At 37.7% G+C, this 15,096-nt stretch overlaps 1 protein-coding gene across 3 annotated transcripts in view; it reads left to right on the forward strand.

The window, feature by feature from the left end:
- The window catches only part of IQCM (IQ motif containing M), a 420,838-nt gene that overhangs the window by 212,084 nt on the left and 193,658 nt on the right, over window positions 1–15,096 (forward strand). For all 3 annotated transcript variants that reach the window (XR_009245823.1, XM_058666784.1, XM_058666785.1), the window contains exon 8: window positions 8,618–8,676. Coding sequence is in view for 2 of the 3 variants with exons in the window: in XM_058666784.1 (XP_058522767.1) it covers window positions 8,618–8,676 (59 nt within the window). In the remaining variant the exon portion in view is untranslated. The remainder of the gene's footprint in view (window positions 1–8,617; window positions 8,677–15,096) is intronic.

Consider the following 15,096-nt stretch of genomic DNA (forward strand, 5'->3'; position numbering starts at 1 on the left):
CTTAGTGGAAAACGCTTCCAGCTTTCCCTCACTCAGTATGATGCAAAATGTAGGTTTGTCAGATACTGCCTGGAGTGTATTGAGATATATTTCTTGCACACTCAGTTTGCCTAAGACTTTTTTTAATCATGAAAATAAGCTGTGTTTTTGTCAAATATTATCGCTGCATCTTTTGAAATAATCATTTGGTTTTTATTCTTCAAATTGCTGATGTGATGTTTCAGGTTTATTGATTTGTTTTTATTGAATCACTTCTGCATCCCATAAATAAATCCTTTTTGGTCTTTGCGGCTGTTCTTTTTTATGTATTGCTGGGATGGATGAACTAGTGTCTTTAGGTAGGATATTTGCATCTGTGATCATCAGGGATGTTGGTCTACATAGCTCCTTATTTGTTGTATCTTTATGTCTGGCTTTGAAGATAAGGCCTCAGAAGGAGTTTGGCAGATTTCCCTCACTTTTGAATTGTTTGGGTAGTTTTAAGAAAAAAATGGGATTCTTTCATTCTTAAATGTTCAGTAGAATCCAGCAGTGAAGCCATCCAGGGCTTTCCTATGTTGAAAGAGCCTTCATTACTATTCAAACTCTGACTTGCTGATTGGTTTATTCAGGTTTTCTGTGTTTTTATGCCTCAGTTCTAGGAAGTTGTATTCATCCAGAGATCTATCCTTTTTGTGAGATTTTATGATTAGTTGGCATATAGTTGTAGTAATTCTTTTTTTAAAGATTTATTTACTTTCATTTGACGGACAGATTTAGAGAAAGAGAGACAGAGAAAAAGATCTTCCATCATCTCGTTTACTCCCCAAATGGCTGCAATGGCCTGAGCTGAGAGGGTCTGAAGCCAGGAACCAGCAGCTTTCCTCTGAGCCTTGCAAGTGGATATCAAAGACCCAGACATCCTCTGCTGCTTTTCCAGTCCATACACAGGGAGCTGGATGGAAAGTGGAGCAGCTGGGGCACACACAAATTGGGGCCTGTTTGGGATGCTGGCAGTTGCAGGTGAAGGATTAGCCTGTTGAGCCATGAAGCCAATCCCTGTAGTAATTCTTAATGATTCTTTTTTATTTCAGTGGTCTCTATGGTAACATCTTTTTTTATATCTGATATTGTCAATTTTATCTTTTCTCCACCTTTTTTGTTTTTGCTAGATGATCAGTTGTTTACCAATTTTATTTATTTTTTCAAAAACCCAGCTTTTTATTTCACCACTCTCTTGTATGGATTTTGAAATTGTAATTATGTTACTTTTTTCTCTAATTTTTTTTATTATAGTTTCCTGTTTACTAACTTGAGGCTTCGTTTTTGTTTTTCTTGGTCTTTGAGATGAATTGACTGATCATTTATTTGATGCCTTTCCAATTTTCTTAATGTAAGCACTAATTGTTCTAAACTTTCCTTGTAAAGCACTTTTGCTATATCCCATCAATTTTGATTAGTTGTATTGCAATCCTCATTTACTTCTAGAAAAAAAACCTTAATATATGCATCACATTTTTATTTTAATAGATTTTACTTGGGTTTCTATTTTTGAAAGTCATAATTCTTCTGTACTCTAAAAGGCATTCTAAAATATTGTAAAAGGCATACTCTAAAATATTCACCCAGAACTGATTGACCGTTTGATCTAAGATCATGAGAAAAATATCAAGGGGTGTTAGGTGCATGCACATTAGTATGTGTTTAGAGTAGTTATAGCAATATAGTCGCCAGCCAAGACACATTCTTTTGTGTGTGTGTGTGTGTGTGTGTGATAAATTAGGGTTTGATTGTTACCAAAATCTGGATGAAAGAATGAAAAGTCGGTTGTAGAAAAACTTTGAGCAGACACTGGGTTAAGGGAATCAACAGATTGTGTCTGCCCTTGCTAGCTCCCGCTTCTTCTATAACGCCTTCTGGGAAGCTAAGTACACTTGTTCCTTAGTCAAAAGGAACATTAACTAAATTTCTTAAAAAGTAATGAGATAGAACAAACTGTAAAAAAGGCAGCCAAAAAAGACAACATCTGTTATTGAACATGTCTCACTTGACTTCCTTTTAATGTTCTTAGGAATAAATTTATGAACTAAGGAAGTTTTAGTACTAATTAGCTTGTTTTCATCAAACAAAATGCATTAGGCATGGATGCTGAATATGAATGAAAAATTCAATAGTAATAGTAAACAGAGAAATTACCGATAGGTTATGGCCACACCCTTTGGATATTAGTGTGGTCTTTTAATATTGTGTTGATTTAGATTAGCTATAATTTAGTTTCTTAAATGATCACAAGTCATCTTTAAAAAATCATTTATTTAGCAAATAATGTGGGTGGATCATGTAAAAGGTTTTCTCTTCACTTACTTGCATTTAAACTGATGAGTTGTTAGAAGTATTTGGAAAACAGTTTTGTGGTATATGCAGTTGTGCTTAATGCTTGTCTAGGTCCAGAACCTTCACTTGAAATTATCGAACCTTACAAATATTTAGGAATTAAGAAAAATCTAAACTTTAAAAGTTAATAAGTGGATGTGCAATCAAACCTGTAATCTTTTGTGTCATTATATATATTCCTATGCTTTACTATATATATTTATATATACACTGTACATTTTAATAGTGTAAATATACACACTATATAGTATATAGCATATATAGTATATGTAGTGTAGATAGTATATATATGGTGTATATATAGTGTGTGTTTGTGTGTATAGTAAAGCATAGGAATAGTCCCGTCTAGTGAGCGACTAAGACCATGCTAGGCGTGTGTTGATTGGTTTAGGTTACATCTTACCATCAAAAGTCAGGTAAGTTAAGTTTTGTCATGCATTAGATGTGTGATGAATAATTTGTTGTTTTAGAGAGTATTTTTTCCACTAAGTGTCTGATAGAAAAATTGCAGGCTTATATCAACACTGGTAGTGATGAAGGCAGATGAGGGATCAAAGGAGATGTGCGTCACTGTATGCCAACCCCACAGGATGGAAACTGGGGTTTATCCTTTCTCTGTTGGCAGGTATTTTTGGTTTCTATTATCTTCCGTTGTGAGCATTCTGCTCCCAGCATCCTTTAGCACATCTCCTGAAGTATAGATACGACCTCAATATGGCCCTGTCTCCTGTTGCAGAAGGAGAGGGTTATTTATATGTTGGATTATTGATCCTGCCTGTTTTTGGGTTGGTGGGTGGAGCCTAGGCAAGAGGAGCTCACTGAAGGATGATGGATTGCCTGTTACCATGGGCACAGTTCCTCTTCACGAACCTCTGCCTGCCTGGCGGGGCTGGCTGTGGGATGGACGTGCTGACCAGTGGGCAGACATTAAGCTTTGCCAGGCAGGGCAAACAGTTTTCCACTCCTGGAGCTGTTTCTGAGAATTTTGTTTCTTCACGTACATGGCAACAGTTGATACAGTGAATATTTTAATCTTTGCCAATTTGGCTGCTTTGAAATTACGTTTTAAAAATATTAACTTACATTTTCCTAATTACCAATGAGGTTGAAATTTTTTTTCGCGTGTTTCTGATCAACCATGACATTATCTTTGTGAAAATGACGTGGTTTTGTGTTTAGAAATCATTGAGGTTCTTTTTGCTTTATTTTGTGTTCTTTTCACTATCAACTGTTTATTTTTCTTGTTCTTTTCTTTCATTGGTTAGCATAATGTTTTTCATCTATTCTATTTTTCTTTACTAGCTTGGAATTTACAGTCTTGTTTTTTTAATAAAGTATCAATCTATGTGATTTAGTATGCCAAAGTAACTAAAAGCATCTTTGCTGTCTTCCTGTGGCACACAGAAAGTGTAGATGGCTGAGTTAGAGCCAGTGTCACAGACATCGTGCACATTCATGCACAATCTTCTCTTTTTGCTCTTTCCTTCAAGGACAGTTTTTCATGTATTTTATTTGTCAAATTCTTCGTTATTTAACTGAAAGGCAGAGCGTTACAGATAGAGAGATCTCTCATCTCTTGATGCAACACCTGCACCTGGACCATGCTGAAGCCAAGAGCTGGAAATCCACTCCAGTTTTCCCACGTGGGTGTCAGGAACCCAACTATTGGAACTGGCCCTTGCTGCCTCTCACTTTGCACTTGATTATGAACCTGGATCAGAGCACAGAGAGAGAATGCGGGCTTCCCTAGCTGCGGGGTGTGTTAGCTAGACGGTGCCAAACACACACCCCCATGACAATTTTTACATCTTGGTTCATGTTCTAACACTGTTGCTGTTTCACAACCCACAATTTTATGGCTACACTAAGGGCCCTCTTATTTGCTCTGTGTTCCAGGGTTTCTGTCACAATTGCAGGTCATGTGCGGCTTATCAGAATCCAGGCCGAGGCTCTCAGGAATTCACTTTGAATCCCCAAGGCAAAAACAGGCTCCACAATGTTTAAAGCAGGAAATTCAATTTCTCTTGTTTCTCTTGTTTTCTTTTTTATCAGAATGCAATCCCATTATTTTTCCTACCAGCTCAGACATACATTAAGAAATTCTATTTCTTGTTTGTTTTTTAAAAAAGAATTTGTTGTTGTGTTGTACTGTGACTTGTTAGTCTCATAATATTCCTGGGAACAGAAGTTCCCTTATGTATTCTTATAGGCAGATTTTACAGGAACTTATAATAGGGTGCAAACTGCCCTAGTGACTTCTTATCAGCCTTTGCATTGCCTCCTAAACCCTAAACTGGATTTAAATACCTACCTATAAAAGACCAAAATCCTCTTATTTTGCTCTTTTTACAGAGGATAAAATAAGTTTTCTCTAGGGAGAGGTGAATGAGCAGCCTTTACAGGTTCATCTCTCTTTTCCTGATGTGAAAGTCCCATGGCTTTCTGGGTCTGACCAGCCTTAGCTTTGGGATACTTCTTCCTCTGTAAAGAGCCATGAAAATACTGCACTTGAGTGCACTTCCCAAGATGGGGGCAGGTCCAGCTCCCTGAAGTTGTTTTGGGAATTGAGAGGATTCTCAGGAAGGTCCCTGCTTCCTACAGGTGGGTGTCAGGCATTAGAGCACTCCTGTGGGCGAGCCTCTCGAGTCCTCCAATTCAATAAGCCGAAGCGATCCCTGACTTGTGAACCCGGTGTATCTGGTGTATCCACAGGAGTAGACACTTGTCTGTGGAAAGCAGCTCACACTAGAAACAGTAGCAGTGTGAAGAGTTTAGCTTTGCTGTGTTTCGCAGAGGTGCTAGTGGCGGGCAGACACTCCTCATACTAGCCCAGCTCGGCAGAAAAAGCTTTGCAGTTTAGTTTTCATGTTTCAGTGTATAATTTGTAATTTTATATGTATGCACTATTAATGATTTTCTTTTCACAGTTACCTATTTTTAAACAAACCTTTCATTTCACCTGGAATGATGTGTTTGTATTTGATTCTGGAAGGTTTACAAGTATGTTTGAAACTAGGAATCTTCCCTGTTACTTCGGAAACACCCTTAACCACATCGTGGGGGTGGGAGGAGGTGGCATAATATTCTAATTTTAGATGACCTTTTATAGTAAACGTGTGTTAGAAATTCATGCTAATAGTAATAAAATAGAAATTTATCTGGGGCTAAGATGCAAAATGAGAGGGTAAATAAAGATCTATAGTTAATCAGTGCAAGAAAAGTTTATTTATTTATTGGAGGGGGTGGAATGAAAGAAGAGAGAGGGAGTGAGGAGAGGGGAACTATATCCCACGTGCTTGGGTTTGGGTTGCCTGTGAGCCAAGCATCAGCCTGAACAGAAGAACCACAAGACCCAACCCATGTGAGATTTCTTTCTTTACTTATTAGAGAGAGTGAGAGAGAGAGAGAGATTACACAGCGAGTATTTATTATTACACTGTAAGATATCAGTAAGAAGGGAAAATGATCCAGATAATATTGAGAAGGAAGAGAGGGTTGATGAATGAGGAGCTGCTTTTCTGGATGTGTCACAGACATGGTCAAGGTCTAAGGGTGGCATCAGCTACACTGTGGGAATCTGAGAAAATACCTGTATTGTATATCAGGGAAAGGTATCTGAAAAGACATTTTAGTAATGCCCTGGGGTTATTAGCCAGATTTTGAAAATTTTACCCTGATTGTTTGATAAAAACGTACAGCTTCAACCAAGTATTTAGGATGTTTCACCCCAAATACATTGCCACAGAGAGTAATTTTTTGAAGGAGTTGACAAAAGTACCTTGTAGATGTGGAAAAATGAAAGATTTTAAGAGAGGATGAAGTTGAAACGTGAAACAGAATGGCCTGGATACCTGAGTATATGAGTATGTGGAATAAATCTTGGGGAAAAAAAAATCAGATTCCTTAAAGGAGTGATAGTGATTTTATGAAAAAGAGAACAAAATAGCTAGCTTCTGTTTAGATACAAAGAAAAACAGTAACTGAAGTTGGGAAGGCACTGAAGTTGTGATACACTAAGTGGAAAAACCACGAAGATCATCTTTGGAAGGGAAGGCCCCAGGAATGTTTGCCTGAGATTGTTTTACTTAGCACCCTCACATTTGACACCCATCCTCGTGGAGAAGCCGCTGATTTAGTTAGTCGGGGAAAGAAGAAAGCAATTATAAAAAATCCATTTGCAAGTGTGAACAGTAAAATCATCCAGTGTGCCCTAAGCCAAGCACATTGTTTTATGCAAAAGTGAAGGCCATAAAGATGGAGACTAATTTTATAATCCATTAGGTTTTTTTTGTGGCCATGAATATGTATCGTGGAACATATTGAGAGCAATATTTAAAATATAGGTCCAGTTTCATGCTTTATTATTACGTTTTGCACATAAATTGTAGAAAGTACTGCGTTATTCTTGAGGATGATTGTTTATTTGCAGAAGAATGCATGATCAGGGAATTTTCCAAAAGTAGCCCATATTGAGAGATATTACCATACGTTTTTCAATGTTGGTGTTGAGTTCTAAATTAATGTATGTAACTAAGACTGCATCTGAGAGAGCTCCTATAGGCCTAACTCTGTAACAGGGATTTGTGATTTGTTTTACAACATAAAAATAGCTGCTCTTTGTCTTAATAGTAAGTACTTTTTCTTTACATTTTCTTTCACATTTCATCTTTATACTAACCCTTTAGGTTTCCTCCTGAGAGTTTCAATATAAGATATTTTTGGCTTTAGTTGCCCAAACCAGTGTTGAAACCTAAAATATTAAAAGTGAAAACAAACATTTTCCTTGTGGTCTCATGAGCACTCCCTATTATCAAACAGCCAAGAGATTTCCTGGTACTGCCTTCCTTCAGATTCTGAGGGAACTGATAACCAACAACGCCCAGTCTCTAACCTTTTTGTCACAGACCAAGATCATTTTAAATTCCATCCACCTATTTCTTGAAACATATTTGATGTAAAATACTTGTCACAAAATATTATAAAGTGGCTATGTTATCTACCAGTGCTTGTCTTGGTTTTGAAAAAGATTCATTTTTTTGAAAGAGTTGAAAGAGAGAGATACCTCCCAGGTATCCATTTGATCTTTGAGTCACATCAAATGATCCGAGTGGCAAAGACCCAATCTGAGGTCTTCCAGAATTATTTCCCCAAATTGTTCTGTTCTTGACCAATGTTGTAGAATTGTCTAAAAAAACCAAGCCCACATTAAACTATTATACCTGCTTGTTGGGGTGGTAATGTTGAAGCAAATGCAGTTTTCCCATCTTTTTTTGAAGTACATGTAGGAAAGTGTTTTCACTGGAAATAAGCTGGTTTCTCTTTCAGACACAGTGAATGTTAGAACTGCTATGTGGGGTTACTTGGCACGTCATTGTGCTAGGGCTGCTGTAATGCCACATGGTGAGTGGTTCCAATAGTATCCATTCCTTTTCTCAGAACTATGGAAGATCAAGGTGACAGGAGACTTGACTTTGAGACCTCACTCCCAGGCTTACAGATGACCGCCTTCTCCTTGTGTCCTCAAAAAGCTTTTTTTCTTTTCTTACTGTTTCCACTTCCTCTTAGAAAGGCACTGGTCCCTGTGGATTGTGATACTACTCTTACTACATCCCTGAAGCTTAATTACTTTATTCAAGCACTTATCTATAACTATTGTCACATTGGTGGTTAGAGCTTTAGCATAGGTTTGGGGTTTGGGGTGGGCAGTCTAGTCTATACTATTTTTGCAGGCTGGAATTTGGGAGCTAAATTTATGTGACATATCATGTAACCTCAAAGTATTTGATACAATATTTCCCATATTTATTTTTTATCTTTTTTGTTGTTTGCATGTTTATTCTTGTTCCTTTTTCATGTTTGTATATTCATTCTTGGCACTTATCTTGTTTCTGTTAATTTTTGTTAGATGCTGTATTTCTGAAAGCTATTAAACTTTTTAAAGAATAAATAAATAATTGCTCATGTATAATTGATTTGTAAGGATATTTTCTGAGTGAAATGATTACTGGCAATTGTGTTTATACAGGCTGAAACATGGTGAAATTCCAACAGTCAGATTTCTATGAATATGTTTGTGTACCCATATGAAATTTAGATTTTTAATACAGGTTATAACTGGATGTTTCTTTCTCTGATAAAATCTCAAAATTTCAATGAAATTAGAAATATGTGGATAACGATGTGGTATTTAACTTTTTCTGCTGTATTAACCCTTCTTTCTCTCTCTCTCTCTTTTTTTTCCTAGAAAGATCTTATGAAAAGAGAGCAAAAGCATACCAAGGCAGAACAAAAGCCAGAACCCAGGTATATCTTATAGAATGGCAGTAAAGTGTAAATTGATGTGCCTTCATTCAGTACTGTCACTGTAACAGTTGACTTCAGTCTGTAGATTTAAGAAGATGCAGGTTGTTGAAAACTGAGATTGTTAGTATCTTTGTTAGTGTTGGCTACGTGACTCAAGCAAGGAGAAGACTGTGTTTGTTTCAGGTGTCTTCGTTGTCCGTGAGCAGCAGCAGCTGAATTTCACTTTGTGGTACCTGGATAAGAGTAGTGCCCATAGCACCGCAGAGTTCGCTGTCAAGTGTGCCTTGCAGTGGCTCTGCTAGAATTTCTTGCATTGCTATGATGCTTTATGCATTGAATTTGTGGAAAACTTTTGTGAAAAACTGTTCATAGGAGCTAGATTGGGAATTGAATGTAAAGAAGAAATTACACAGAGTGAAGTTTCTGAATCTATGGGTGTGGGTTTCACACTGGTGTTTTCTAATTCGTTAAGCACACATTGAGTGATTAATTTTATGTTATAAAGTGGGAAAATATACAAAAAAAAATTTGAAGGCACTGCCTAATTCTGCCACACAGATGGAAACTAGAGGCCATTTGAATCTTGAAAGAAAGGAATGGCAAGGGATAATTCAGTTTCTCCTAGGTAATGCAGGTAAAATTGCTACATCCTAGAAAACATCAAGTGTTACCGGTGTGAGGTGTCAGAAGACAGAAGTTGGATCTGTGGGAAGTACTGGAAACTAATCAGACCATCTCACAAAGAGAAAGCCTCCCAGGGCAGAGGTCTGAGATTCCTTGCTGGTCCCTGGACCGGGTATCCATGTAAGAGATTCCAGGGTTTCCATACTAAGGCAACAACCTGCATAGTTTTTAATTGGTGCGAGTGGCTACATCAAAAGAAAAGATATCATAAATGCTGAAATTGACAGACAAAAGCTTTAAAGCAGCTTTTGTAAAAGCCGCCAAAATTAACTTGTTCATAATGACAGATGACCTATTGCATAAATAAAACCTACTATACCAAGAATAAAATTAGAATTGTAGATATAGAAGATTTAAATAAGCCATCAATTGATTTGACCCAGCTTACACTTGAAGAAGGCTGTGTCCAACGACTATAATTGCACATGTAGGCAACATGTTTTATAAATATGGAACTGAAAACAAAGAGCTAGAAAATATATAAACAATGTACAGGTGAACAAAGCCAAGAATTATTTCTTCAGTAAGATTAATGGAATCCATGCGCTTCAAATAAGAAGCGTTTGGCCCAGTGCTTAAGACCTTGGTTAACTTGTCGCTAAACCAAGTTACAAAGCCCAGATTCAATTCCTGGCCACAGCTTCTGAGCCCACTTCCTGTGAGGTCAGGCCCTGAGAAGCCGCGCTGATGGCTCAAGTGATTGTGTCCTTGTCTTCCACGTGGGAAGGCTGACTGGGTCCTTGGCTCCTGGCCTCCCAGCTGGTTCATTGCAGACATCTGGGGAGGGATGAAGCAGATGGAGAGCTTCCCTGTCTGTAACTCTCTGTCTACATTTCTATCCAATTAATTTTTAAAAAGTAGATGGGATAAAACACAACTTGCTATTCTCATTAATGAAGCAACCAGCATCACGAAAATTCTTATAGATGTCGAAAGGATAATAAGAAAACATTTGAGTAATTTTATGTCAAGTATTTTCAACCAGGAGGAAGCATTTTTTTTTTTTCAAAAATTAACACAGAAATAAATAGAAAATCTAAGTACCTTATGCCTTTTTTAAAAAGCAGATTTTATTTATTTTTATTGAGAAGTCAGATATGCAGGAAGCAGGAGAGACAGAGAGGAAGATCCCCCGTCCGATGATTCACTCCCCAAGTGGGCACAAGGGCTGGAGCAGAGTCAGTCTGAAGCCAGGAACCAGCAGCCTCTTTTGGGTCTCCCATGCTGGTGCAGGGTCCCAAGGCTTCGGGCTGTCCCGGGCTGCTTTCCCAGGCCACAAGCAGGGAGCTGGATGGGAAGTGGGGCTGCCAGGATTAGGACTGGTGCCCAGATGGGATCCTGGTGCTCGAAAGGTGACGATTTTAGCCAGTAGGCTACCCTGCATGGCCCACTTTATGTCTTTTAAAGAAATTGAATTTGCTATTAAAAAATCTTCCTGTAAATAGACGTACCTTTAAGAAAATTGAATGTTTACTGTCCTGGTTAAATAATTCCTTCATGTCTCCTCCACTTGTTTTGTTGGACTGGGAAGTTCTTTTTCTTTATTGATATTACTGATTTATAATTAGTTTAGCCTTTCAATGCAAGATGATTGTGCTGCAAGGCTGAGTGTTTATTGCAGTTCTTTATAAGAAGCTAGCCAGCTAAATAAATTCTCAGCATTTCTCTCTGTGCTGCGCTGTCTGTTGCATGTATCAGGAACTGTGATGAAGTTTTGTAGTGTTATCTAGCAAATTCTTTGTATAAATATCTTAAACATTTACAGGTTGATATCTGAAGGAAATTTTCAGAAATGACTTGATTCAACCCTCTGTCCTCCAGTTGAGAAGTCTGAAGTTCAGAAAGATTAGGAACTTCTTCAAATTCACAAAACTGAAAGAACTGTGACAGAATTGTGACTGTGAACCCTTGGTGATAGTCATGTTGCCTTTAGGTAATTTATGTCTTCAATGTTAAGTGTTTCTGATGATTTAAGAGAGGTAGACTGAAACTTTAATACCTTGTTAACCCTAAGTAAGATTGACTGTAGTGATTTACAAAGTGTTACTAGAATAGAATAAGGGAGTGTGGTGGGACACGTGAGACTAGATGCTAGAGGAGAGGATGACAATGAAATGGGAGGAGGTCTGCTGCTTTGGCTCAGCGTGCTGAACTTCTGTTTGGGATGCAGGTACTTCACAGCTAAGTACTGCTTGCAGTGTCAGTGGCTCTGCTTGTAATCCAGCTTCCTGCTAATGCAGGTGGGGGCAGGTGACAGATGGCTACGGCTTGGGCTGCTGTGCTCAGTAAGAGACCAGGATAGAGTTCCTTCCGCCTGGCTGATGGAGTTTACCAGTAGTTAGATTTTCATTGTCTTTATCTTTTCTCTCTCTCTCTTTCCCTCTCATTCTATCTTTCTATGGCGGTCTACCTTTCAAATAAATCATTAAAAAGAGAGAAGCAGTAGGGGTCTAGCATGGTAGCCTAGCTGCCACAGTCCTTGCCTTGAAAGCGCCAGCATCCCATATGGGCGCCAATTCTAATTCTAATTCTGGAGGCCCCAGTTCCCATCCAGCTCCCTGCTTGTGGCCTGGGAAAGCAGTCAAGGATGGCCCAAAGCCTTGGGACCCTGCATCCGCGTGGAAGACCCGGAAGAGGCTCAAGGCTCCTAGCTCCTGGCTTCAGATTGGCTCAGCTCTGGCCATTGCTGCTACTTTGGGAGTGAGCCAGTGGACGGAAGATCTTTCTCTCTTTCTGTCATCCTCTCTGTATATCTGACTTTCCAATAAAAATCAAATAAATCTTCAAAAAAAAAAAAAAGGGAATCAGTGTGAAAGTAAAGTAAAATTGCGAATAAGGAATAGTTTTATTTTTAAATCTGTGTTGTTGTTCTACAATACACATTATCTTTCACTTTCTGAAGCACCTGTACCCTCAAATCTGACACACTTGCACACATATTTATTTGAGACTACTTATAAGTGTCAATATTAAAATCCTCTTTTTTATTTGAAATACTGCACTGTTTCTATCATTAACATGTTGGGGCCCTGTACAACTTGGCCTGGAGGATTTTTCTTGTTAGGACTTTCCCATGTATTTTCAGCTCCAGATTTCCTTACAGTCTGCATGAGACAGAGTATATTCTAACCTTCCACTACGCATCAGTCAACTTCAGTTAAGCACTGGACGTTTTCTAAGTACTTTTGCATTTTAAGGTGAAAAATATGTCACGCATCTATTGCCATTGGCGGGCTGCAGTAAACACAAGAGAGTCTGTTTGCCCCGCTCTCTTCCTCGTCATAGGATGCGAACATAGATGAGGGAATTAATTTACACGTACCCACAGGCTTTAATGGGAATCCTCTACAGTTTATGCACCCACTCAGCAGGATTTTTTAAGGAAGCCTTCCCTGGCTTTTAAAAGGTGGGAGTGGGGAAGCTGAGCAAAGGAACCCGCCGCTGCTTTTGGTTAGGAATTCCTGCTAATGTGAGCAGCTCCTCATATTCTTGGTAGGGAATGCAAGCTGTTGCCCTGTAGGGATAAAGAATCGCTCTTTATTATTTCTATCCCAATCTTCCAGGATCACAATCCAAAAGGAAAATTTCTTTTTTTTTTTTTTTAAAGATTTTATTCATTTTATTACAGCCAGATATACACAGAGGAGGAGAGACAGAGAGGAAGATCTTCCGTCCGATGATTCACTCCCCAAGTGAGCCGCAACGGGCCAGTGCGCGCCGATCCGAAGCCGGGAACCTGGAACCTCTTCCGGGTCTCCCACACGGGTGCAGTGTCCCAATGCATTGGGCCATCCTCGGCTGCTTTCCCAGGCCACAAGCAGGGAGCTGGATGGGAAGTGGAGCAGCCGGGATTAGAACCGGCGCCCATATGGGATCCCGGGGCTTTCAAGGCGAGGACTTTAGCCGCTAGGCCACGCCGCCGGGCCCCCAAAAGGAAAATTTTCACACTCAGCTTTTCCTTTTGTGTATGTGTATGTCTTCCTGTTTCAACAGTTGCAAAGATTTTAGTGTTCAGAAAAGGAAGAAAATAAGGTGTTGTCCTCCTTATACATATATTTATAGAAACGAACATCTGGTATGCATAAGGCTTCATTAGCAATGGTATTAAAGAAACAACTATAATGTTGGAGTCTTACAAATTTAAAATCATCAACTCAGTTGAAAAACTTACATAGTAGACATTTATTTTATTTGGGGATTCTTAAATATATATTTCCTTAGTTTGTCTGGAGAAGACAATCTTTTGCCCTGATATTGTAAGTAGGTTGTTTAAATATTGGTTTCATATTCACTCATTTACAACATTTATAGAAAATAATTTAATAAATGAAATTTAAAAATATTTTTGTATTTGAATGAAGGTTTTTATTTCTTTAATATTTTGATTAAAGCAAAGACTTTTTAAGTTACTAGGACTCTGCAAGTTTGAAAAGATTGCTGAAAATCTGTAAGTTTAAAATATGGTTGAGAAAGCCAAAAATCATTTTTAATGGTGAAGAAGTTTATGTTCAAAGATTTCTAAGAAAGCCAGTCAAACACAGCTTAATAGAAATTGTTAAAAAAAACCCACTTCTCTTTCTTTTATACAGTAAAATACTTAATGTAAAATTTCTAAGCCAGAGAGCCAAAGATATGTCATTCCTAATTTTTTTAAAATGAAATTTATGCATGAATTATAGTATATGCTATTTCATCTTGGTAAAATTAGGATCTAACTTTTTTTGGATGAAATGGGATCTTTTCTTTCCTTAACATTATCTTTTTATACTCTTATTAACTTCTTTACGCTTAATCTGGTCTTCTCTTATTTTAAAATGGCACCTTTCCATTAAAATATCAAAGGTAACTTCTTATTATTAGGTAGAGGAAGATAATATGTTTGCACAGAGTTCATTCACAATATCTAAGCAAAAATTGTGAGCTGGAAGCTATATGGATGATGATCTCTTGGGCAGTTGAGATGATATTCTCCTTTTATTTTATATGAAAAGGATATTGCTTTATATATAAGCAATCTTTTTGAGGGCCTCTTGGATTTGTTTAGTACCTCTAAGTGTATTGCAGAAGTCTCTGTTTTCATTCAGATAGCCTATTGCACTCCATGGATGTAATACTTACATCTTTTGATTTCTTTTTGCATGGAACTGTCAATTCTTTGCAGAATAAATACATCAGTGAAAATTTTTTTCTTCTTTCTTGTTAAGCTATCACAACACACATTTGCTTTTTAAAAATCTGATTGATTTCAATGTGCAGTAGAAAAATGACAATCTTTAGTTCACGGAGGAAAAATACGCTGTTGATAATATTATGCTTGTTGTTCCAGGTTCAAAGGCTGGTTTTTAGCATTTAACCCTTTACTATTTTACTGGTTTCAACACTGTAAGGCAACAGTGTTAGCATTTAAAGATACTATTGATGAACTAAAATTCACTATTTTTGAGCTCCTAATTTTCAATTACATTCTTAAAAAATCTTTCTGATTCGAAGAATTCATATGATATATACAAATGTATATTTAAGGAATAGTTATATATTTCCTTCTTCATATCTTTTATTGTTGTTTGATACATTGTTTTTGGTGGTGGCTCTCCCTGCCTCCCATCCTCCAAATTCTCTCCCCTCCCCTCTGTTCTCCCTTCTTCATATTTTATAACAGATCAGAACAAAATGGGTTTCACGAGATGATGTTAATATATTTTTCATTGCCAAAATTAAATTTTTAAAACGTTTATA

This window comes from Ochotona princeps, chromosome 7 (genome assembly GCF_030435755.1).
Source record: "Ochotona princeps isolate mOchPri1 chromosome 7, mOchPri1.hap1, whole genome shotgun sequence".
Taxonomy (NCBI): Eukaryota; Metazoa; Chordata; class Mammalia; order Lagomorpha; family Ochotonidae; genus Ochotona; species Ochotona princeps.